At 44.8% G+C, this 26,490-nt stretch overlaps 1 protein-coding gene and 1 long non-coding RNA gene across 4 annotated transcripts in view; one reads left to right on the forward strand and one right to left on the reverse strand.

Moving 5' to 3' along the window:
• Positions 1–7,569, reverse strand: part of LOC306640162 — a 46,960-nt gene extending 39,391 nt beyond the window's left edge. The window contains exon 1 of the long non-coding RNA XR_013757764.1: positions 7,482–7,569. This is a non-coding gene — a long non-coding RNA (uncharacterized lncRNA). The remainder of the gene's footprint in view (positions 1–7,481) is intronic.
• The window catches only part of FLI1 (Fli-1 proto-oncogene, ETS transcription factor), a 124,779-nt gene continuing 98,512 nt past the window's right edge, over positions 224–26,490 (forward strand). Inside the window, exons 1-2 of one of the 3 annotated variants that reach the window (XM_079104131.1) lie at positions 224–346; positions 1,477–1,557. In XM_079104131.1, the coding sequence (XP_078960257.1) occupies positions 1,519–1,557 (39 nt within the window). In that variant the 5' untranslated portion in view covers positions 224–346; positions 1,477–1,518. Of the gene's footprint in view, positions 347–1,476; positions 1,558–7,491; positions 7,637–8,812; positions 9,135–26,490 lie in introns of those variants that run through there. The other 2 variants (XM_079104133.1, XM_079104132.1) reach the window with 2 other exon arrangements.

Here is a 26,490-nt window from a genome sequence, read left to right on the forward strand (position 1 = left end):
CTATTAGAACAATTCATCAGACAGTAGTTGAAATATTGATAAGAAAACGGAAATCAAATTACAAGAGGGGAAAAGAGAGAGGAAGAGGGAGTGGGTCCTAGAGAGCCAGTGGGAGGCAACGAAGAGGAAAGCTGTGGCTTTCCCGCAGTTCCTGCAGCCCCTCACGATGTGCCAGAGCTAAGACTGCCTATCTGCATGTGCTAGAAAGAAAGGCAGTCAGCAGGTTTAATTCTGCACTGCCAAGGTTTGGGGAGCTCTGGGCAGAGACAATAAGCACGGACAACAAGAACACCCTGGAGCTGCAGAAGTTGCGCTCCTGCTGGCTTAGCGGGAAAGGGTGTCTAAGGTGAGTGTTCCTTTTCCTCTGATACTCCCTCCCTTGGCGATGAAGGTGTGGGGGGTCAAGGCACCTCTCTCCGCCTGGCTGCCTGCACTGGTTGTAGTTGGAAAATGAGGGGCTTTCTGGGGCTCTTCTCATTTTGTCGTTTTTTGGTTTTTTTTGGTTATTTTTTTTTTTCTTGCAAAGAAAATGGGGAGACTCTGAGAAAGGGCCTGAGAATGTGGAAGCAGGGAATCTATTAGCTGGAGAAACGGACTTTGTCCCTGAACTTGTGCATGTCTGTTGTGGCTTCAGAAGCCCGAAAAAAAAAAAAAAAAAAAAAAAAAAGGCTGGAATTTGTTAGCAGGGAGAAAAGTGCTTTATCAGAAACACATTGGCTGCCGGAGAAGCTGTGCGCTGCCACGTTAAAGATGGCTAAAAAGAAGGAAGAAACAGAGAGCCGTCAGACCTGGCTAAGGCAGGGACAGATCCACTCATGCTGAGGCGCTTGGCATCCTAAGGTGGTTTTTTTCTCCCTCCAGTCCAAATATTAAGACTAAAACACCCACGTCCTTTGCCACTAAAAATGGGGACAAGATATTCACTGTCATTGTCTCTACCCACAAGCCTGTTTTCTTTCAGAAGAAGGAGGGTTGGTTCCTGGGAAAGGGTCTCCACAGACCTCTGAACCTTGAGCCAGTCTTCCTTTCTAACTGATCCATCCACCAGAAGGGAAGAATGGAGTAGTTAGCCTGTGCCCTGGGAGGGCACAAGTATTGGCATCTCTGTAATTATTTGCTCCCTGGGGCCTCCGGCTGCATGGAAGGTGAAACTTACCTCTGTCCTGGCTACTTTCTCTCCTTTAGTCAGGACAAACCTCAATCACCCCAGGGGGAAGAAATCCACAAACCCTGGGAAAGGCTGGTGTCTCTGATTGCAGTAGGGGACAGTAGGAAAGACCCAGAGGTGTGAGCTCACTCTCGGTTCTCAGAATATCCCTCTCCCGAAGCCAAAGGCATTCTGCAGAAGCACAGGGAGTTTGCTGGGACCCTCCCTGCCTGGATCAGGTGAACCTGAGCCTTCCAACTCCCAAAGTCTTTGGCTTGCATAAGCTTGATCCCTTGCTCCACTCTCTGACTAACGTTTCTCCCACCCAGGTTGGTTCTTGCGCCTTCCCGACCCTACTTCACCAACCCAGGATGTTTCAGACAGTACCTGACACATCGTCTTACGTCAAGGTAAGACATGACAGCATCTTTAAACAGGTAATGATCCCCCAACTCTCCTCCACCCCTCACCCTAGGCCTATGGTACATTCAGCCTTTTCCCAGGAAAAAGAGAGTGAGGGATGCCCTAGGGACTCGGTTCAAGGACTTATCCTTGGCAATTCCTGTTTGGGAGACTGGGAATAGGGTGAGCCTAGTGAAGACTGTGCTGTAAGACCTGGACACACATCTGCATCAGGTCCCAAAGGATGTGTGCTCTGCACACGTGGTGCACAGCAGGTTCCCCGTATTAAGGGTGTGTACATGTTTGTATGGAGGACAAGTGTGCAGATGTGAAAATATATGTGTGAGTGCGCGCCCGTGTGAGTGTATGTGTGCAGGTGGGCGTGTGTGCAAGTGGGCGGGTGCAAAGCATTTCCAATGGTTTGAACAATGGCTCGGCCGGGAAGCCCACCTTCCTTGGCCAGCTCCCACCCCGAAAGCGCTGATTGCTATATTTGACAGCACATCGAAGGATTTTTTTCCTAACTTTCCACAACAGTTCCCAAGAATGTAAACAAACCGAAGCTGGGACATCTGGGTTACACGTTTAATGAAAACCCACTGACTGAGCTGGGAGGAGAGTGCGCACCGGGCGGCCCTGCCCAGAGTAGGGACAGTGGCAACGTCTTTAGGGCTGCAAGGTCCTCACCCAGCTGAATCGCGACCTTATCCCTTCTGGGTAGGACCCCAGAGCCCCGGAATACCTGAGCTTGCCTTAGACCGGAGGAGAAAAGACAGGTGCTGCAAACGTACCCAGATCTCCTTCAGCTCCCTGCCCCGCCCTTGATCTTGAAGCCTCGCCCCCTAGTGCCCCACCATCACCCGCGGGCCACTCAGCTGAGCTCCCTAGAGTCCCCTTGAGCTTCCGCTGTGCATGGGCTTGTTTGCTAGCACCTGGTTAGGGTAAGGACTCTTAGGTCTTGTCCAGGGAGTCAATTGTGTCCAACCCTCCCCAGATCTCTCTAAAGGGGAAACTTGTAGAAATATGCGAGAATCTTTGCTCCCCACCTGAGATCTGAAGGAGACTACCTACGGTCACTTCGGGAAAGCGGGATCCTGGAGACTTGAAAGGGAAAGGGTATTTAATCAATGATGATGGAGCGAATGAATGAATGAATGAAAGAAAAATAAACGAGTCCCTGTATCAACGATTAGCGAGCGAATGGAGGGACGGATGAATGGCTCCCAGTAGGTACTTGAGCACACTCTTAAGATTGGACTAAAACATACAGAGTTCACTGTCTTGGATTTTCCTAAGATGTTCAGGACACTGCGGTCCCTCCTACCCCCACCACTCCCAACTAGAACCCAGCCCAAGGAGCTTTAGCTTCAAACTCTTCCCTGGGATTATAAATGACCTTCCACACACGCCCGCAACCCAGAATCTCGGGGAAGACGAACCCCACAGGGGCAAGCGGAAGTCCAGGAGCCTGACCCAGGTTAAGGGTCAGGGAGAAAGTGAACTGGTTCAGGGGAACAGGAGAACTGAGCAGACCAACCTTGGGGGGTAGGGGCCGCAGTCTGGGAGACATGGGCCGCCAGAAAAGCAGCTCGCCGCAGGAGCTCCTTTCAAGGGGGAAAAATAGATTTTTCAGCAGCCACAAAGTTTGTATTGTTGCACAAAGGGGCGCATTGATGACGCTGAAAGGTCTGCGTGGCAGGGACAATCTTGGGTCTGTTCCGCGGGTTCCCTCCACCGACCATTTGCCAGAGGGGTACAAACAGTCCAAGGCTGCCAAGCCCCTGCAGTTCCCAGTCCAATATCCGTCTCAGGGGTTGTTGACAAACACAGCGGGCCCAGGCACCTGGGGCCTAGGAGTCTGGAGCCGGGCTGGGGCCCCTGAGGGTCAAGGGTGCCCACTCCAGCAATCTGGAAGATGACCTGGGCCCTTCAGGGCACCAGAGCACTCAAGGGTACACACAGGGGAAGAGCTTAAGGTGGGAATGGGACTGGAAGGACTGAAGAAAAATGAGAGAGGAACTGAGGACAGGGACACTCAGCAGTGATAATATTGATCCCTACCTCTCACATACCCTTATCCCCGCCAGGCAGGATTCTAAACATTGTATTTGTACCAACTTTTTTTAAAATAAGGAGCCCAACAGGTGGTCTCCTATTTTGCAGATGAGAAGGCACTGAGAGGTTAATGTGACAGAGCTTATAAGGGGCAAAGCCAAAACAGAGACAATAAGGGTAAAGCTGTGCTGCCAGGCAAGTTCTAGATAACTTATTTCATCTTTATAGAAGCCCTTTAAGGTGGGTTCAATTACAAAACCCTTGTATATAGATAAGGACCATGGCACAGAGAAGAAACTTGTTCAAGGTCACAGAGCCCTTTAAGTATATGGGTAGAATTCAAACCCAGGTAGCCTGGTCATTCAACCAGAACATTCCATCACAGCATTCCTAGGGTGACAGGAAGAGGAACCAGGATACCTAGTGGGATAACCCTAACAAGTGTCTGTGACAGCAGCAGTAAGCAAAGCACGCCTTTCTTCCAGCCTGTGGAGCACAGCTCTGAGAGCTCCTCTCCAGCCCCACGCCTGACTGGTAGGGTCCCACTCTTTCCTTCTTTGCTCATCTCCTAGACTCCTTGCTCTCACTCCTCCACCTACCAGCCTATGGATTCTGCCAGCGTAGCATCTGGAGGAGATGCCTTCCTCTGCTCCCTACCCCCAGATGAAGGAAGGCTGCTAGCCCCATGTTCGAAGCCAAAACGCCCGCAGGTCCCGAAGCAGGGTTTCAAGGACACTGGTCTTGGAATGAACAGTGTTTGGGACGACTGACAGGGAGGAGGGGACTGATGGAGATTGGAGAAACTGAACCCACCCCCCACCTCCCACGTCCGCATCTCGGCGCCACCACTGGGTGAGGGTCCTGACACCTGGCTGGTCTCCACCTCTTGTCAGCCTGCGCTCTCTGGTCAATCTCGGACTCCCCTGAGGTTTCTTCATCGACGCCGCGTGGTCTGGGGGCCCAGCCCGGGAGCGTCTGGGGTCCGGGGCGCAAAGACCCTCCCTCCCCCTCCTGGGCCTGCCAGCCCGAGGCCCTTCAGCCGCTGCGGCCTCCCACGTAGCATTCTGAACCCGCTCGGCGCTAAGGCAAGAACGAGCGTGGGGAGCAGGCAGGGTGAGCAGAGGCTTTAAATCTTCGTTCAATCTGTGAGTAGATGAAGTCTGAGAAACAAATTCAAAGCAGGCGCGCCTGCAGAGCCTTCCTGCAGAAATATTCCCCGGCATTCAAGCGCATCCAGGGGCGGCTCGAGCTGCCTTGTTTGGCTAAGGTCAGACGAGACTCGAGTTCTCCAATAAAAATAAATCTCAAATTAATTATGGCCTCGAGCGAGAGGCCAGACACTTGAAGCTGCAGTTGTGCAGTCTGGAGTTTTGGCGCTCGCCCGCCCACCCCTCCCCCCCACCCTGGCTCGCCCCGCTGCTCCCTCCCTCGCCTCGCGCTTTGCCAGCCCGGATACCCGCTGTGGCCGCTCTGGACCAGCCCGGCGGGGGAAGACAGAGGACCGAGAAGGAGGGAGCCGCCCGAGACGCTCTGCCAGGCCTGGACTTTTTTTGGCGTTTCAAGTGACTGAACTGTCCCCCGAGTCCGGAGGCACCCCAGGGACCAGCCATTGGTTGTCACGTCCTCCCTCCCCCAACCCAGACTGGAACCGAAGGAGCCCGGGAAGCCTGCGTCTGGAAAGTCTTGACCCGGTCAAAAGGGCTGACATTGAGCGAGCCAAGACACGTTTCGCCCTGCCGGTCCCCTCCCGGGGGAAGCAGGACTTCCGCATCTTTGAAAATATTGTCAAGTGCGAATGGTGCGAGGCAAGTGGTCTTACCGACGTTTCAATGAAAATGATCCAAATCCAACTATTTCCTAAATTTTTGCCCAAATGTGCATTCTTTCTATGTGGTGGGCTTTTTTTTTTTTTTTTTTTTTTTGGGTGGGGGGTCTCCAGTTGGTATCTTGTAAAAAAAAAAAAAAAAAAAAAAAAAAAAAAAAAAAGCTTGACCTTAGTTTCCTTGGCTTTGAGCTTTACCTGACTTGAAAGCCAGGAATGGGCTGGCGGAATGGGCACTGATGGTACCCATACCAGATCCTGGTCACCAGCCCTGCCCAGTCTGGGAAAGAGTGAGGCCAAACAGTCCCTGGTGAGCCAGGAAAGAGGGTGTGCACAAGAGTGTGGGCAGGGGTGACCATTCCTAAACGAGGCTGGTAGACAAGGGTGAGAAGGAAGAGGAGAAAAAGAGGGATGGGGAGAGGGAAGAGGATGAGAAGACAGAAGGCAAGGGAGAGGCCAGAGTAGCAGAAAGCCCCGCCCCACCCCCAAAACACAAGATAGCTTTTATTTGTAGTGGGCCGCACCGCAGGCTCTCTATCAATTTGTTTCAATGCAAACATTCAAAATATGCTCTTTGGCTGTTCGTGAAAACAATGTGCGCTGCCAGGATCAAACCATCTTTCCAGATGTCTGGTGGTAACCACATTAAACAGGGCAGACTTGTTTACTGTTGTGTTTGGTTAGGGCTCCCCCCCCCCCTTCAGGATTTAAAAAAGAAGGAACAGCAGTGGAGTGGAGCATCAAGCCCAGAGTTACATAAGTGAGGCAAACTTGCCCACCAGCACGTCAGCACAGGATGGAAGGAATCTGATATTCCCTTAGAAATCTGCTCAGAACTGGCAGGGGTCTTTCTGGAAAAAGACCCTCTGAATGGGCAGTAGCTTCTCATGGAGGGGCTAGCAAACAGCAAAAGGCAGCTGCACTAGTGCCAATCTGGGAGTCACAAAGCAGGGATGCCTATGTCTATGCATAGGTTGATGTCTATGCCAGGCTCCACACCCCGCTTCCAACATTGTGAAATTGCCAGAGCTTTGGGTTTATAGGCAGAAGCAGAAAATGCTATTGTATTCTACAGCTCAGAGGGGTGGACCAAGTCTTCATTTTAATCTACTTTGATATCAAAAGCTTCCAACAGGAGAAGCAACTGGTGCTAAATGGAGTTGTGGGGTGTACTGTTGGAGTGACTACTGATCACTACAGTGAACAGGACTGTGAATGGCCAGACCAACAGGAGTTGGAAAGAAAAACCTAGCGATTGTGTTTGCCACAGAGTGCCTTGAGGAGGAGTGTGTGTGTTGGGGGGGGGGGGCAAGCCACCACGTGTGGGGTGGCCATTAACGGCCTCTGTGATTGCCCAGCATCAGGAAGGGGGCCTCTTGGTGGTGAAGTTGGAGTCCTTTCTAGCTGAAAGAGGAGCAATGTGGCTGGGGTGCGCGGGTTTCTGGTGAGGTCCGGGTGGGAAGCTGTCTCCCCGCACCCTCCTGAAAGCCCTGTTGTCGTTTGAAGGTCGGTGAAGTCTGGGCTGAAAAGGAAACAATTTGGGGTTTGAAAGGATGTAATTCATTCTTCCTTTCCCTTTAACCTCTTTCCTTTCTGGAAAGCATGTGGAAACGCTGAAGGGAAGAGCGAGAGGGCGGGCAGCCGGGCGGCGGGGAGGAAAGGGTTAAGCCTGATTTCTTTTAATTGAACTCCAGAACTGGTGGCCCCAGGCAAAGGGGGAGACTGACCCCGCTAGCGGTAACCAGATGTGGCGGTCCCAGGGGAGCCCCGGAGCAGACCCCTGGATTGAGAAGCAGACGGGGGTGGGGAGTCGGCCCGGCCCCCATCCCACCAACCACCCCACCCCACCCCCCCAAGCACACCGAGTCTCAATTGCTGGCAGGCTGCACCCGCCACTCCAGGTCTGGTCACGTTCAGACCCGTGTCTGTATTCGAACCCAAAATTGGAGCTGAATTGATGAGACTAATTTCGAGAGGGGGAGGGGGGAGGGAGGGAGGCGGGCGAGCGAGCTCTCAGGCTCAATTGCTCCTGAAGAAATAAAGAATTAATGTCACCTTTTTCTCCGCTGTGGACACCCTTTTGAAATTTTTTTTCTTTCCGTTTCACTCGGATCTTCTCTGGATTTTTTTTTTTTTTTTTTCCTCTTTCCCCGGGCGGACTCAAATAAAAGTGAGACAGTCACAAGCGTGGTCTGCAGAGCGTGGACAAGGTAACCTGTTTTGGAGATTGGGGAGAGGGAGTCAGGCCGAGAACGCCCAGACTACTGAGACCGCCCCAACTAGAGCGCGGAGCGGCCCAGCTGGGGAACCGGGAGGTCTCTGGGTGAGCCTGGCTGGACAAGTGGGCCGAGGAGAGGCTGGTCTCCCGGCTGGATGGGGCTGACAGTCTGGAGCGCGGGCCCCCTTGTCTCACTCCGGGGTCTGGGTCTATGTGGCGCTGTTGCGTGCTGCGCTCCGGGGACCTGCTGACCAACGTGGAGTGTATGTCCGCCGTAGTGTCAGTTTCTTGGGCGCACAGGGTAGAAATGCAAGAATGACTCCGGCTTGGGTGCCAAGGCTTGGGCTGTCGGGTTCGGTTAAGCGCGAAGAGTTTAACCCAAGAAGACCTGGGTAGCTTGACTAGGGTACCGCAGGTCCCAGTCTTTCTCGGACGCCGGGAGCCGAGAGTCCAGGCGCGCCGCCGGGAGGGCGCCCCTTTCCTAACAATGCACCCGGAGTCCAGTTGCGCCCCTGACGGTTCAGGTCAGCCTGAAACCGCCCCGAATCTGCGTGGATAAGTGGGTGAGCCGCTGCGGGAGTCCGCCTCATCTCAGCATCAGAGGGCCCGAATGGGAAAATTCTCTTTGGATGCACTTTCCAGTGGTTGGTTTGCCTCGGTCTGCGTCCGAAACTTCTCGTCAGTAGACACCAGGTTATGTCTGCCCTAGAAAACTCTCCGGCCGTCCTCCCACTCCCAAAAAGTTTGACTCCGGCTGGAAAAAGCATTAATGAACCTATCTGTGGGAAGAAACGGAAAGTGAATGAGTCAGGAGGGCCACCTTTGGCCAAAGGCCCCGGAAAAAGGAAAGAAGCCAAAGGCGTTTGGTTTTGGATTTTGGGGGAAGGTGATGGGGGCTGGTTGCAGACTGCGGGAATCAGGGCGCGGACGCTGGGCGTGGACCCCGTCATTGTTCCCAGCTAGCTCTTATCTCCCAGGAGCAAGTATCCTGTGTGCGTAGTGCATGCATGATCTGGGCATCTCCGCGTATATTTATATAGTGTGTGATGCGAAAAGCAGGACTAGCCGAAGAGAGGAAGAGGGGGTGTGGGGGAGGGAAGACAAGGCAGAGCAGAGGGGAGAGAAGAGAGAGGAGAGCGCGAGGCGAGAGAGAGAGAGAGAGAGAGAGAGAGAGAGAGAGAGAGAGAGAGAGAGAGAGAGAGAGAGATAGGACTTCCTCCCCGTTCGCAAAGTGAAGTCACTTCCCAAAATTAGCTGAAAAAAAGTTTCATCCGGTTAACTGTCTCTTTTTCGCTCCGCTACAACAACAAACGTGCACAGGGGAGCGAGGGCAGGGCGCTCACAGGGGGCACTCAGGGAGGGCCCAGGGCGCCAGGGAGGCCGCGCCGGGCTAATCTGAAGGGGCTACGAGGTCAGGCTGTAACCGGGTCAATGTGTGGAATATTGGGGGGCTCGGCTGCAGACTTGGCCAAATGGACGGGACTATTAAGGTAAGCGGCGGGGCAGTGGGGAACCGGGCGGTGGGGCCCAGCAGGGCGGCGGGGCGGCAAGCAGGCTGGGCGCCGGGCGCCGGGGTCCCGGAAGACGTGGCCTCTCTCCCTTCCTTCCGCGCCCCCGCTTCGCGCGGTCTCCTCCACTACTCAGATGGCCAGTCCCACTTTCGGGGAGGCCGGCCAGGCTCCCCACTGAGGGCGATCTCCCCCACATCCCCTCTGCTAAAGGGGAGCCCGGCCCCCTCCTGCCACGCTGCCAGCGGGTCTGCAGGAACTGGCGACTTAAAAGCTGGAGACCCTGGGCGCGAATCAGAGTCAGGGGCAGGAGACCTGGTCTACCATTTCCACCCGGCAACTAGGGCGCCCGGGTTGCCGCGCAGGGCTCTGGCGGCCAGCTTCCTCTCGCCAGAGGCCGAAAGCGGCGGGGGCAGGGGCAGTGGCAGCAGCGATCTCGGGCTTGGGTCCCTGCCTGATGGGCCCGGAGAGACTAAGTGTATTAGTATCAGGCGGATATGGGTGCACGGGAGTGTGTCCGAGGGTCTGCCTGAGCGGGCTCTTCCAGATGGAAGCCCCTGTTTACATGTCAGCGTGGGCTGGTTTCCCTTCCCTCTTGCTACTTGTTGCCCAGTTCTCTGCCCTCAACAGAGCCGGCTCTCCCGGACTAACGGTCCGGCCTCGCCGCTTCTTCGGCAAGGAATCTCTATCTTCAACTCGGTCCGTTCAGCTCCTCTGTACCCAGTGCCTTAGTCCTTCGCGCCCCGGCATGCGTCAGTTTCGGGGGACGGGTTCCGGTAGCTGTCTTCTCTGCGAGAGTCCCGCGCCCTTCGGAGACATCCCCCTGCGGTGGTGGCCGGTTCTGAGCCTGCGGTCCTGGCGCCTACCTTGTCAATCCCAACCCCATCAGCGCCGCCACGCCTGGGTCTAGGTTGCAAAGTGCAGCCCTGAGGAACCGGTGAGGGTCTGGGTGCAGTGTCAGACTTTAGGAGGGTTCACCGCTTGCTCCCTCCGAAAGGGGGAAGTGGGGCCAGGAGCAGAGAGGAGGGACACCCCCTAACGTGACTGGCCTTAGAGGACCTAGGGAAATGAATGGAACCAGAAGTTAGCTTCGAGGCTGCAGGCGTTTGTCTGGAAAAACTATTAGGCTGGTGAGGTGGGGACTGGCAGAGCCCGCCAAAGGAATCAAACTCTGCTCAGGGCTGAGTGAGAGGAGGCTAAGATGTTGGGCTTAGAGAATTCAAGAGATTTTTATCATCTGGGTGGGGTCGTCGTGGTTTAATTTTTCTAGGTTTTTTTTCTGAAAGTTTGAAATATGCTGACTTAGGTAAAAGATACCAACCGACCAAAGGAACATGAAAATCTGTAGATGAGATAACTGATTGTAATGGGTTAAACGGAGTCCTTAAGAGTCTCTGGGTTCCTCAAACTAAAAATGAGTGGGTAAGAGAGATTGCTGTAGAGAGCTGGGAGCATGGGTCACTGGGTCATTTGTATGCCTGTTTCTCTGTTTCCTTTTGGTGTATGCATGCAAGTGTCAGAATCCCTGAATTCTGTAATGAGATGTTTCATTCTAGACATCCCCCCACCCTGTCAATCAAAACACTAAACCACTTACCTCCACAACCCTCCTCTGATACAGAAGAGTATAAGATGGCTCCAGGGTCTTGATGTGGACACCCTAAGGAGAAGTGAAGCAATATCTTCACAGTGTTCAAAACTCTAAGCACAGGCCATGAGCAGAGGGAGGAAGCTGTGGTCTGTGTACCCAGGATGTGCTAACCTCTTTAGATACATACATAGGGATTGGCATGGCTGGCAGTGAGAACTGCCCTAGACCAGGAACCTGGTATTTCATGCCAAAGATGGGAGTGAAGGTCTCTTTTAGGATAGATGGTGGAGTCTCCTGAGCCGCGCCAAACCCTCTCCATGACCACTCTTACCCAGTTTACCTGGCTACAGAGCAACCCACATAGCAATGACTTTTCCAGCTATCTTCAGTCTCCAAGGTTCAGAAGGATTGAGTTCTTAGTGTGTAGTCTGATATTTTGGTTATGTGGAAGCCACAGGTTCCTGTTCACATGTGACCTTTGGATCTTTGGGTTTCTAGATCCCCCTCCCACAATGGTTCAGTACTGTGCTTGGAAAAGAGTGATCTGGGAGGGAAGTCAACCAATTTCTGGTCTTATTGTGAGAATGCACAATCTGTTAAACCTCTTTGAGCTTCACAAGGGTTGTAAAAACAAAACAGTAGAACTGCATTACCTCTGCAATAGGATCTTTCCAAGCTTTTCTATGCCTAAAATATTTTGCTCATATACTAGAATACTTATCTGTATGTGCACTAAATTCTATGCTGTACTAACAGGTCTGAAAACACTACAGACCAGATCTAATTTGTAGACACTAATCCAGCATGTGGATTCACAGTTTGAGTGACCTGGGAAAATCAGCTTTGAGTAATTCTGGGATGGGACTTTATGCACCTGCATATTTCTTCCTCAAACACAAGGCATGTGTATGTTTAAAAATGCCTGTGGGTCTCAACACTCAGGAGGTATTTGGTCCAGGATGCCAGGAAAGTCTGGATTTCTTCATAGAAACCCCTTATTTTGTGCATAATTTGCACAACTCCATGGGATTATAAATTCCCATCACATTTCTCTTGTTGTAAATCCTTTGGAATTATATTCACTTGTCTTTCAAGAATATCTCCTGGGAGGGCACTGAACATCATATTGGGAACACCAAATTTTGTTACTCTTCTTTTGCCACTGTCAAGCTAACCTGTCATACTAAACAACACCCTACCCCACCCCTGTTCCCCACAGTGATATTATCAGTATTGAAAAGCACGTGACACTGCTTGCTGCTTGAAGAAATGACCTGGTTTTCAAAACTGCCTCTTAGTTCTAGGCAGGCTTTAGTTGAATCCAATTAATGTCATCTATGGAATCTTAAATGCGTATGGTGCCATCAGAGAGGCAGCCATGGTGAATGAAATTGGGAAGCAGGGAAAGGAAGAGTAGACTTGGAGTTTAAAAACTGAGTTCTGTCTCAGTTCTACCACTTAGTGGCTAGGTGCTTTATATCAAGGAACTTAGCTCCATGCGTTTCAGTTTTCTCATCTATAAAATGGGGCAAAAGTGCCTCCTTGAGTAAGACAGTAAGGATGAAATAAAATCTGATACCTTAGCTGGACACACATTAGTTCAACTTCTCCTTTGAATTATGGTTTGTGGAGATCTATTGGTCAGAATGATTATATCACAGATCTGGATTAATCATAATGTTTCATTAATCAACAGATATTTTTGATGTGACTCTTAGGTTCCAAGGTTTGCTTTAGGTATTGTGGATCAAAATTGTCTATGAATTTACACCCAAGTGGAGGTAATGAATACATACAGGAAGAAAGAGATTTATGTCTGGAAGTGATACATCTTCTGGAGAGCCATAAAACAGGTTAGGGGCATAGAAAATGATGGAATGGTACCAGCCAGGATGGTCAAGGAGATTGCCTATAACAAAGTCACAGCTGAGCAGAGGTATTATCTGTTCTCATCTTTTATCTCAGAAAGTCATACCACCACACAACCAGTAAATGATGGGAGAGTAAATTAGGCCAGAAAGGCTGGGGTCATCAGTGGGCTGTATAAACCAGAGAAGTCTGCCTCAGACAGCCTTGGCAGGGCTGGCTGCCACTCTCATGGCAGGGAGATTTAAGGAAAGAGTTCTGGGGAAGAAGCAGACAAAAGGAGGAATGCATGGGAACAGACCTGCTCCTGTCCTTGAGGAGGGGCTACTGCCTTTCCCCCCCCCCCCCCCCCACCTTTTAACCTTCATATCATCTAGATTGGAGAGAACTCTAGGCAAGACTTGGCCAGTTTCTCTGTTCCTATGACCCATCCCCAAACATAATTACCAAATGGTGAATCCTGTTTTTTGTGTGAATAATTTCTACTAAAAAGCTTCCTTCTACTCCCCTTTATTATTCTAATTCAAGTTCATAGGTTTCCAACATTAGAACTTCAGGGCATATATAGCCCTGAAAACTCAGACCCCAGGGTGTTAAATGAAATGTCCAAATTCATAAAAGTTAACTTCTTACAGAGAAAGGGTGGGTTTCAGGTCTCCTAACCCACTGGACAGTGTCCTTCCCATTATACCATGATGATATCATTTACTTTTGTTATATTATTGTGAATTATAGAATTCTAGAGGCAAGGATGTATGTGAGAGACAGAGGGAGAATTTAAAAGAGAAATCATGAGGAATCTGGTACTTGGAACTAAAGATGTTTCTGTTATTTAATGAAAAAATGCATTAGTATAATCTCAAATTATCTTCATGATTTAAAAAAATTCCAAATTCAGATACAATTTACACAACTGTTTTCCAAAATAAATCCTTCTTTTATTTTGGAAAGCAAAAAAAGTCTCCATTACCAGGAAACAACCAAAAATATAGTATTTTATTTAAAAAATCAATAGACCCCTCTACCCATCATAGGCAGGTAGACCAAATCCTTTTTATAAAAAACTCTTAATAATTGAATATTTGAATTTTAAATAAAATATATTTGGATGTATTAGAATGTATTATGGATTCATTTTCCAGACTGTGCAGTAAGAAGGCCTTCAATAACAATCACATTAAATAAAATATGGGATTTCAACGTCTCCCTCCGGGATGAACAGTTACTTGTCATTGGTTTTATTTTTATTTATTTATTTTCACAGTGCTGGGGATTTGAACCCAGGGCCTTGCACTTGCAAGGCAAACACTCTACCAACTGAGCTATATCCCCAGCCCCTTGTCATTAGTTTTAAAAGGAGGCTTATTTGAACCATTTTTTTTAAAACCATGGTTTAAAAAGGTGACTGATTTAAGCCTTTTTTTCTTTTTTTCTTTCTAGAAACATCATAACCCAATGCCCACCCCCAAAGTTTGGAAAATGTTAATATTAATGAGCTACCACATGGGATTTCTAGTGGATGGGGCATATATCCTACCTCAAATTTCATAAAATATCCCCAGATTAAAGACTTGCTAAATATGAAGCTTGAAGTTTTCAGATCAGGGACCATCTATCTTGAGTTAGAATGGAAAATCTACTGTTTTCTTAGCTGAATAATACAGGTACAGAAAAATGTTTGTTTTGGATAACATGAATTGCCATAGGGCAACATCTATTTGAAAAAGTAAATGTTTATACAAATTTGATAATAATTCCTATTCTCATTCCAATTCTTTTGGAAGCCTGAACTTAAAACAGTCTTTCTATGTCTATCTTTTTCTTATTGTTTTGTAAAAAATTGAGTAGGCTAAAGGACATTAGCCATTATACACACACATACACACACACACACACACACACACACACACAACACAATCTCATAAAACCTTCAACCAGCCCTTCTAACCTTTTTAGTAATCTCAAAGCTATGCAGGTGTCTCTTCCTCTGCAGAAGACTACACCCTGTTTCATTTTCTGTTGCTTTAATGATTTTATATCTATAGTGTTCATCCCATTTATGTATTGATTCATCAAAAGGATGGATTATTAAATGATATCACTCTTTGCATGTTTTAATTCTGCAACTGACCTGATGGACTCACCAGTATCCTGTTGAGGTGGTTTCCCTGAGGCAATTACAGATCCCCATGGTGTCACCTGTAGGGCTGATATCTTTGAAGTTTGGTGGAAAGAGTCTATCTATGAAATAATCCTTTTCTGTTAAGCAAAGTGAGCTGGTCTTAGAGGCATCTGTAACCAGCCTCACGGGCATCATAAACTGACCAACCATATTAATGCAATTGCATGACTCTTATCCAGAGACTAAACTAGGTGACTGCATTCTATGAGGGGAGGATGCTAGCAATCAAAGGATTAGCCCAGTGGATAAGCTGTGCATGTGTGCCCACAGGGTGCAGTGGTGTTAGATAATCCTGAGGAAGTAAATTGCAATTACAGCTGAAGAGACAGGGGGAAACCTAATGGTAACAGTTCTTCATGTAGTTCCTTACTGTTTGCAGAGCACTTTCGTGTGCACTGGTGCATACCCCTGCAACAGCCCTGAGGGAGGTCATATCACCACATCTCCCTTTTATATGGAAGAAGTGACAGTTTAGGAAGTGTGAGGCAACTTGCCCAAGATTTGAGTGACAGAGGTAGCAGAGTTCTCACAAACCAGTCACGCGCCTCTTGGTATAGGTGGGTCTGAAGCTTGGGCTTTGAGGTATATATAGGACTTACACAGAAAGATGGTCAAGTGCTTTCTAAGAAGAGTGAAATACTTTGGGTGGGATAGAAGTGAAGGAGAGTGAGATTGGAAAGACGGGTGGAACTAGATTACACAGGACCTTAGAAACCGTAACTAATGATTTGGACCTTGTGAAATATTTAAAATGAATGAATCAAAACATTCTGGATAGAGGCATGGTCTATCTACATAGCTGTACAAGTACCTGAATCTTTCCTACTCTGTCCTACCCTTTAGGAAATAGGAATGGGGGTGGCTCCATTACTCCATTACTAATCTGCATGAGAAGCGAATAGCCATCGGGATCAGAAAACCAGTGAAAGGTTCAGACAACCAGAAATGCTGTCAGTGCTCTTATAAGACACCTGTTTATTAAATATGACATCCGGGGAGGGAAGAGAAATCCCATTTCACCAGATCTAATAAAACTATGGTTATCCTTTTTGTCCATTCAAATATGCCTTCTTTCCCAGTTATCTGGGTATCTTATCCAGCTTGATTTATTTTGTTCTTGTTTGTTTGTTTTGGTTCTCGGGGGTCAAACTCAGGGCTTACACAAGCTAGGTAAGCATTCTACTGCTGAACTACACCCCCAGCCCTTGAGCTGTCTTTTCAATGAGGTACTTAGTCCTAGGTTACAACTTTAGTTACTTTTGATAACGAATCAGCAGATAATAGAGACAAAAAGGAAGGTTGTTTCCCTGAAACTCAAATCAAATTTCTATGGAAATTTAGACAGGTCTGACCTTCTCTCATGGGTTGGTTGGGCCCATTGCCTCAGTCAGAAATATTGACACTTTGCTGGGTGCAGTGGCGCACACCTGTTATCCTAGCAATTTGGGAGTCTGAGGTAGGAGGATTGCAAGTTCAAGGCCAGCCTCGACAACTTAGTGAGATGCTTTCTCAAAAAAAATTTTTTTTGAAAAAACATAAGGAATAAAGAAAGGAAATAAAAAAGAGAAACTGACTTTTCACCCAATCAAACCAAAAACTTAGAGTCTCATCACTATCATTCCAAGTTCAGGAGTTAGGGTGTAGATACATTTTCAGATACTTCAGGCCAACTTTAAAGCAGTATCAAAATTTCTCATACCTATAAAAATTAAACAAAACACTGAAATATTTAAGATATTTCCCATCTTCTGGGAACAATGTATCTGCCACTTAGCGTATGAACAAAATCCCAGAGTATGAAATTTTTCAAACCACCTCAAGGAGAATGCCGACTTGAAAACTGAAATTCTTTCCCAAGAGCAGGCCCATTTACCCAACCAGTGCTATGTGTCCAAAGTAATGAAAGCCTTTATGTCATATCTCAGTGCACACATGTGAGAGGCCAGAATTACAGTTGCCAGGGGAGCTTTAACCTTGAATTTCTAGACATGTGTGGGTTTCACATGTCTACTGGAATCTAACATTCCAGTAGCAGAGTCATTGGTTCTGAATACATGAGTGTTCATTGATTTTATGTGGGAAGGAGTCTGAAAGTGAACAATTTTTAAAAACTCTCATGGCAAAAATGTGAAAACAAACAAGTTAATATTGTAAAATTATTCCACTTGTGAGTTGTCTTTAAGTTATAAGCTATAATAATCTGTATAAAAGAATATATTTAGATTTAGCCTGCAAAGTCATTTTGTCTTTTGACATTTATCACTTAATTCATAGTCATTCATTTATTCATTCATCCAAAAACTGAATCAGACTGCCAGATGTAGTGTTCATTAGAATGTATCCACGTAAATGAGTGAGCACAGGGTGTCTCTTTTAGAGGGTAGAGCTTCTTCCGACTCCTGATTTTAAGCTCTGACTATTGGTGATTCCAAAAGAAGCACTGCCCATTGGGGCAGTTTTATTTGTGGCTTTTAAGGACATTTAGGCACATTTCCCGAAAGGTTGCAAAACCCAGTTAAAACGTTGCTCCTTTGTCACTGATGATACTGGTTCATTGTATGGACCTTTGTAGAAAGGTAGGACTTCCTGGCTTCTCCCTTTCTCAGCTTAAGTTCCTTTATTTATATATTAACATGGAGAAAAAATACCCTAAGTAAAATGGAAAGATAGGACTAGAGATGTAGCCCATGGTAGAATGCTTGCCTGAAGCCCTGCATTTGATCCCAAGCACTGCAAAAATAAACAAAGAGAAAAGATAAATGAGAAACTGTGAAAGACTCTTTCTTATACTTAATGTCTTAAACAAAGAAACTACTTACAAATCAGTAAGAAAAAGACCACTTGATAGAAAATAGGCTAAAATGCTTATAGTTATGCTAGAAAAATAAACACAAATGAACAACAAACATATGAAAAGAATCTCAAGCTCATGCATAAAGACATTCAAATAATAAAATTCATACACTTGTTGAAATAAGCCAAACTCAAAGAACCAAAAGTCAAATGTTTTCCCTGATATGCGGATACTAATTCACAATAAGCCCGGGGTGGGGGGTGGGGGGGTGGATAGGGAAGAATAGAGTCACTTTATATTAGGTAGAGGGGAGTGAAGGGAGGGGAAGGGGTATGGGGGAAGGAATGATAGTAGAGTGAAACAGACATTATTACCTCATGTACATGTATGACTGCATGACTGATGTGATCTTACAATAAGTATAATCAGAAAAATGAGAGATTACACTCCATTTATGTATGATCTATCAAAATCTATAAATGCATTCTACTGTCATGTACAACAAATTAGAACAAATAAAAAAAATGAATTTAAAAAATGCATACACTTGTGACCTAGGAAGAGAGCAGAGATTAAAACAACTGGACAGTGCCCAATGTTAGAAAGCATGAGGGGACATGGCTTACCCTCTCGGTACAATCTTCCAGAGAGCAACATCTATTTGGGAAGGTAAATATTTATGCAAATTTGATAATCATGCAAATTCTAAAAATTTATCTTAAAGACATGTTCATTCAGATACCAAAGATATATGTACAAGATGTTTATTGTAGCATTATTTGTAATGGCAAAAATTGGAAATAATTAAATATCTATCACTAGGGGACTAGTTAATGAAAGATGGAAAATTCATACAAGAAAATACTTTGCCAGTATGAAACAGAATAAAATCAATTGCCATATACACTGATTTTTAAAGTTCTCAAAGGTATATTATTACATGGAAAAAAGGCAAGTTCTAAAATATATGGTCCCATTTATGCAAAAAAAAATTTAAACACACATGTAAGATTATGTGCTGGTAATTTCTAGAAGGATATATAAGAAACAATTAAAAATAGTTGCTTCTGGACATGGACAAGTAGACTTTGCACATTATAAGTTTGTGGAGTATTTTATGTTCTTAATCATTGATACATATTACTTTAACAACTAAAAATACAAAGATGTAAAAAATAAAGGGTGACTAATAGAAATAGACTGAAAATTCGTTCTATCCCAAATGTGTTGATCATAGTGACTTTTGGATCCTGTTGTGTAGTTAAAAGAGGGAGAAATAATCTAGTGAGTATTTGACACCTGAGTTGTAGCCCCAGCTCTACCTGGGACTAACTGTGGGATCTTAGGAAATCACTTTACTTCTTCACTACTCATGTAAAATTGCTTCTGTTAAACATTTTCTTGTGCATAAAATGAAGGTATGATTTTGAAATTTCCTTTCGGCTCTCCTGTCCATATGACAGAACCTACACATCCTTCTTATTCTTGCATCTCACTTTGAGGTATGGATGCATGAGCCTCTCATAGGTGTTCTATCTGGTCCTATGTGGCTCTTCTTCAATCTCATGGCTATGTTTCGCTTTGTGGCATGACCTTCAAGGCTAATTCAAGGCTGGGACTCTTAGGAGGTACTTTGAGAATTTCTGGGAGCTGATTTTCTTCATTGCCAAGTGACATTGGAGGTGTGCCAATCCCTTCATGTTAGTGCAAACTAAGAATAGGGCCAGAATCTACTCTGGGGTCTTAGACTCTTTTCCAAAATGGGTCTTATTTAAAACCCAAACACATTTGGCCCCAAGCGCCTTTCCCCTGGACTTTAAAAAAAAATCCTGTTTAATTGAAGGGAAATTGAATTTGTCTGGTTTTGATTCATTTACACTTAACTCTTAAAAAAAAAAACAATATTTTGAGGACTTATTTGATGTCCAAAAAGAATGTTGAACCTCTTAATGAGTTTTCTGGAAGACTTTTTTCTTCTTCTTAAAACAGGAAGTGGTGCTGTGCTATGGGCAAACACAGTCAACCCCAAAAGGCACCAGTTCAGTTTGAAACTCTATCGCCCATCATGTGCATGGGCCCCAATCCCCACCCCAGCCCCAGCTAAGACCTTTCTTTCCCCAGTAGAGTAAAAGTCACACCTTTCATCTAAGGGAGAATGAAAATGAGGAAGAGTGATCACAGTCATAAGATGAAAAGAACAACTTATTTACCTGGCTTTAGTGCTAATATTCTAACCTCTAGGACATACCCACATTTAACCCTTGTAACAACACAATGTACTTCAGTTTGGAGACATTTGGTAACTTACCCAAGGACATACATTAGGCAAAAAAGTGGAAAATCAGTAATTCCAACCTAATTCTGTTTACCTCCAAAGTTCATAGAGTTTAGCCACGGTGCTACATCACCAGATTGACACATATACGTCCATCTGTTGAGGACCACATAAGTGTTGTTGTTTGTTTTGTCTTTTGGTCTAGTGACCCCCATTCATAGTCTGCACTGGTTGGTCATTAAATTGCTCAGTACTCTAGTATTTATTACTCAAGAAGTCCAGGTAAGAGAACTTCACTTGTTTTATTGAGCTGCAAGAAACTGTGACACTAACAAGTTCAGTTTTGCCAAATAAGCTAAAGATGTGATTAGAAGTGTTTTGTAACTCAACAGAGAATAGCATAGTCTTTGACCTGACCATGCTGCTTCTTTTACTTCCCTGCCTTTTCTTCCTTTGTCTCCCTTCCTCTAACTCTTGCTCTTTTTTCTTTCTCTTTTACTCCTCTACTCATAAAATTACACACAATTTTTTTAAAAAATAACAGATTTGGGAGGTTATAAGAAACACAAAGAAGGGAATGTTCTGCAAGGTTAAAAGGAAATCATCAAGCAAGGCTGAATTCAGGCTCCAGTTTCTCCTGAATAGCATTTCTTGTTATTTCAAGGCTGATTGACTTATAACTGCATCCAAAGCCACCTCACATCAGTTCCTTTTATCAGCCCAAGTGAGACTTCCTGCGGACTGGCTCAGCTTCCTGATATATTTCCTTTTTCCTTTAGCAGAACAAAGAAAACTATAGCTCCAAGGATCCTTGGGAGCAAACATAATTTAGCTCCGAAGAACCTATTATTTAAAAATTTTCATTCTCAATGCATAGCCAAATGCCTGCCTTTACATTTTTTCACAGCATCCTGTGCAGCATCATGATGAAGCCCGTGCACAATTATCAGGGGTCAATGAGCCACTTGAACTCATCCAAGTTGTAGTTTGATTTCATTCAAAGAGGGAAAATTAACCCATTCACCTTATTAATAGTGAATGAGCTCTCCCACCCCCCACACACATACACCTTCAAGAGTTATTTGGGAATAACTTTCTATATGCAGCTTAATCTTTTATTATCCTAATTTAGCATGACAGATAATTTTAAAAGAAAACAAAATTTAAAAACACCCTCCTCTCTCATTTAGAGACTTCAACCTATCTGTGTTTGGCATTATAACTCTAGGAACACACATAGAGGAAAAGAAGCTTCAATATGTATCCAAAATGTCATCAAAGTCAGTAGAAGAAGATATTCCAGGTGTTGGGATAAGGTTATTGCTTTCCAATTTTGCCTGGAGTGTCCCATGTCATTCCATGCCACTTGGCCTCACTGTCTGCTCTACATATTCTTAGTAAGAGACCCTTCGGGCATGACCCAAGATAGCACAGGAACACTATTAAGAGAGCTGCTTGTACCTCTGTCTTATCTTCCAAAGCAACTATGATATTGTGCCCATTTATGGTACCATTCACCAATACTGTTAGAAAGTAAGGACCATTATATAGAAAAGGTAACTAAGGTTTTGATACAGTGTATCCAAAGATGAGACCTGGGTAAGAGACAGTAGAAGAAACCAAGGATTCATGCTCCTAAGTAACACATTCCACAATAAGGGTGTTTTTCCAGAGCAAAGATACCAAGGCTCATTGGACCCACAGGACTCAAGTTCTGCTTACTCACTGGTCCTGTTTCCTGACCATTGTCCCAACACACCTAGGGAACTGAGGAGGACTCTTTCCATAGGGACCACCTAGGCAGCTAAGAAATCATATAGCCATCTGAATGTTACTACAGTAGGCTTTTCTCTCTACAAGCTTCACAGATTTGGAATGGGAAAAAATTAAAACTCTAGTGTAGCTCTGTGTCAAGAGATATCTCCAAGAGCACTAATTCATCATGGTTTATTTCCTACTGATTTCTGCTAAGCCAATCCTCAATATTGTCATCTCTAGAAGGAAATAGGTTGACAGGGTATTCTCAGAGAGAAAAATAACTCAGAAGTGATCTGGCATGAGGGAAGTATTGAGGATAGGCATGGGCATGACTGGCATACTCCACCTCACATAAGCAGCTTCTGTGGTGCTTAAGGCTCATATGCATGGGTGTGAGATCTTTCTTTTCCTAACACTGTACTCTGCCACCAGTCCTGTACCCAGGTCTGGTCCTTGAGCAAAGATCAATGTACTGTCCCAGGAAATGCCCCCACCTGCAGGCCATTACTGAGGTCTATACTGAACCATACTGATCTGACCTTGTCCTTCTCCATAATAAGAACATAAGTAGTCTTGCTCAAACATAGGCTTTAGAGGGTGGGTATGTAGCTTAGTGGTAGAGCACTTACTAGTGTGCATGAGACCTGGGTTCTATCCCCAGCCCTGCAAATACACACATAAATAAAATAATAGGGTTTTTAGTGCAACATAGGACTTCTCTAGAGGTCAGTGATTTGAAAATCACCTGTACTTTCTATGTTTTTCTAGCAAAGGGGAGGAAAAAAGCATTGGGGGACATTTCTGGAAATGTCATTTTAGGAAATGGGCATGCAGACAGTTTTCTAGGGTACCTTGGGGAAGATATCCAGCCATGTAAATTTGCTGTTCCAGGCTTCTAACCAATTTCTTCTGGATATTTGTGGATCTCTGCATGCTTTCTGGGTGTATAGTGTGGTAAAGAAATTACCATGACCACCCATCTCTGCCTTCCCAGACTTTGCCCCCAGAAGATTTTGTAGATGAGGCATGCACTGGCAATGGGGCTGGGCTTAGAGCTCTTTGAAATTACTCATTTTCTTCCCATTAGTGTGGACTGAGTCTGACCCAGACTCTTCTCTTCTCAAAGTTCCCTTTTAAAAAAATTTTTAAACCCTGTGTGTATTTCATGGGAAATTTCACACGCCTGTTTCTGATTCACTTGCAATTAGAGGCTCAAAATACTGGTTTTGTAAGAACTCTTTGATGATCCTGATTCTTGTTGGTTCATCTTTTCTTTCCTCCTAAATGTCCACAGAAGTTTAATAAATGTTGTTCAGATATTTGCATGCTTAATTGTTAAAAATAATTGGAAACAGGAGAGAATGTTTTATTAGCGTGCACAATTCAAGCACACTTACAAGGGAGGAGACAGAGACAAAGACCTCAGTTAAGGTGTACTGTGGAAATATGGGTGCCATCACCTGGGGTTTGTGGGGGACTCTGAGCTCAGATCCTATGGGAAGGGAACAGAGATTGCTGCAAGAAATGTTAGAGTCCCTCTAACATTAAGTCATTTAACATATAGTCAGATAGCATCCACGTGCATTCCATCGAGTGGTTATTCTCCACCAAATGGAGCAGGTGGATTGACACGTTCTAGATATCATGCTGCTCCCAACTCCCTTCTGATTAGAGAGGGTTATCTGTAATGACACCAAGCCTTATTCTCCATCTCCTCCTTACAGTCATTGAAAAGCTCTGATGACCAACCTATTGGGGTACCCCTCTGTACTACCTCCCCTGGAAATTTCCATAGTCTATGCACCAGTCCCACCAAAGTGCTGAACAGACTCCAAGTTTGGGTTATCTGAATTCTGTGCCTGGTCTTGCTGAAGGCTGACTGGGTGACATTGTGCATGTTGTTTTCACTTTCTTAACCTCAACTTTTCTCCCAGAAGAATTAAGACTAATAGTATAATCCTCTTCTCCAGTGGATTTTGTTAATATCTAGAGTATTGAATTGCTTTGTGTTTGGTGAAGAAAAGTATTAATTACTACAATTTGTTAATTACTGTGTAGCTCATCAGATGGTTGTCCATGCTGCCAACTGTAAATCATGCCATGTTTCGGATTCTGAGCCTTGTTTGAACTTTTTACCGAAGAGAGTGCCCACACCTTCTCTTTTGTTGTCAGGGGTTGGTTAGCAATATTTGGTCAAAGTTCAAAGTGCAATCTTGTATGTACACAATACAGTGTGCTACAAGGTACTTCCTCCCTAAGAAAACTGTCACAAAGTCTTAGAAAAGCTGGCAGGGAGTCACTGGAGTGTTTTTCCAGATGACTATAATGGTAGCAGAATAATTCTGTAAAAGCCACATGCAGTTCAAAGTTTAAAAATCTAGGTTGAATCCCACTTTTTAGCTGTGTGATCTTGGGCCAGATAGGAACTTCTCTGATCACCTTTCCTCTCTATAAATACGAATAGTAATTATAATAAGTAAAATTAAGTTTTCTATTTCCTTTCTAATTGTAAGACTCAAAAAAAATGGAAGTAAAGGTACTTTGTAGTCACAAAATGCTATGAAAATGCTAGTTATTATTATCTTATTCTGTTAATTCAGGTCATTGCTTGAACATGAATAATAATAAATGTTATATAAATTGAATTCATTGGGTTACATTTTTTTGGGTCTGTGAGACTTCCAGAGATGCTTGAATTTGTCAATTAGCTGCTTATTTGTATCTCTCTGCCCATATATACATCATCCCTACCAAAGCACAAGTACAAATCAAACATCCCACATTTCTCCTTTCCCTTCCTCCTATCCGGCTATTGTTCTGGTCATGAAACTCCCATCCCAATCAATGGGAGTTTTACGTAAAAAATGATGGCAGGATGTGAGTGTGACTTCAGGAATTCCAGGCTTGTGCTGCTGATAAAGAGACTTATGTCAAACAGAAAACACCAGAAAAACAGATTCTCTTGTCCAACCTAAGCTTCTCAGCTCCACTTATTTATTTATCTATTTTGTCTCTGCCTTCATAGAGCCAAGAGCATCCTTGACTACAAAACATACCCTCTTTTACCACATTCCCTGGGGAATAGTTTATAAATGCCATCTGACTGGCCAGAACTCCCCTCGTTCACCTGTGCTACCTCTTCCACTCTCTCCTCAATGTCTTCATGTAATGGGTTGAAGGAATACAAGACCAGGCCAAAATGGGATCAATTTCAGCCCCTCTATACTCTCTGCTTTACCATCTCCTTCCAGAAAAATGTTTCCCAACCTACAAAGGACGCTAGAACTGAGCTTCCCTGATCAATGGATGTGAATTTGTTTGGGTTGGGTCTATATTAAGTGCTGATCCTACCAGTTGGTTTAGCTGATTAAATTGTGAGTGAGGGGGCAATAGAACAAAAGAAGCAATATGCCTTGAGAAATGGTCCTCTGCTAGCCCGAATGTCAGGAATCATGGTGGCACTTAGTGAGTCCAAGCAAGGCGACCTCTGTCTTTTTTCTCATCATCCATCATCAGTATCTCAAGAAAGGTTGTATCTCTGTCTTTGGAGATATACTAAGCCACCAAGTGTGCTCATGTGATCAGAAGTGAAGTGAAGAAGAACAACATTTGCCCATACTCCACCTCGAAGTAGCTGAGTAGCAGAGAGATGGAAAAAGGAAAAAGAAGTTGGTTGTTTTCATTTCAAATGTTCATCTGGATATTTAGGATTGAGATCAAGAACTTCTCCTTAAATCTTCCTTCTGAATGTGTTGAACTATGTATTAGTATTTTATTCTAAGCAAAGAGAATTGGGATTTCAAAGCCCATGGTGCTGGACATTGAGCTACTCAAACACTACAAATCTGTAGCTCTTAGGGAGGTCTAGAAAGATAAGCCCACTGCTTCTTGATCCATGAAAAAGATAAGCAACAAGACCTAGATACTGCACTGAAAAAGCATTCTGTACTTTCTTAACACCAACAAGAGAGTGAAGGTACACAGGTTATAGAGCGTCACAAATATGTATTTCAAATTGCATTACAAAGTAAAGGCAGTCTTGCAGGAAATTCCCACACTGAAAATAAAGGTAGTCTTATAGGAAATTCATTTGTCTGATAATGGCATCTGTTTTTGTAAGATTAGATTATATAAAGTTTCTACCATCTATACTGTGTCCTATATCTTTCTCAGACATTTACAGATCTGAAAATAGCTACTACATAACTTTTTAATCTTTTGGGAAAGCAATAATATTTTCCTGAACTGTAGAAGGTTCCAACATCTCTCTTTTGAAGGTATCCATGAATAGGAAGCCTCACAAGAGATGTACCTCTTGCACAATTTTTAGGAGAAGTGATTTGGAAAATATCATCAGTAGTTTTCAGTTTTCTTAACTGTATCTGAAAGACCAAGGAAAGTGGAAGACTAAGAAAATTGTCATTTTTAGGGTGGTCCAAGAGAATTTTCTGCAAAGATGGAAATGTCCTGTTGTAAACTGTCTGCTATGTTGTCCACTAACTTAATTTTTTGAATGGTGACTGAGCACTCGAAATGTGGCTAGTGTGAAGAGGAAGTAAATTTTTAATTGAATTGAATAATTTAATTTTAATTAATCTGAATTTATAGCCTCATATGGCTAGTGGCTATCATAATGAACAGAGCAAGTGTATATAATTCTGGTCAAAAACAGATGTGAATTGAGTTGGAAGGGTATATTTAAATGGATTATTTTTATATGAGTCAGCTATGTGTCTGCTGTCAACATGGAGACTAACACTTCCATTTACTCTTATGATGAACACTAAAGTAAAGCAAAATGAGAAATGAGTGTTCAGCCCTGCCAATATATCACCTGTCTTGACCTGAGACTGGAGCTTAAGGTTACCATCT

The sequence above is a fragment of the Sciurus vulgaris genome, assembly GCF_902686455.1.
Source record: "Sciurus vulgaris genome assembly, chromosome: 11".
Lineage (NCBI taxonomy): Eukaryota > Metazoa > Chordata > Mammalia > Rodentia > Sciuridae > Sciurus > Sciurus vulgaris.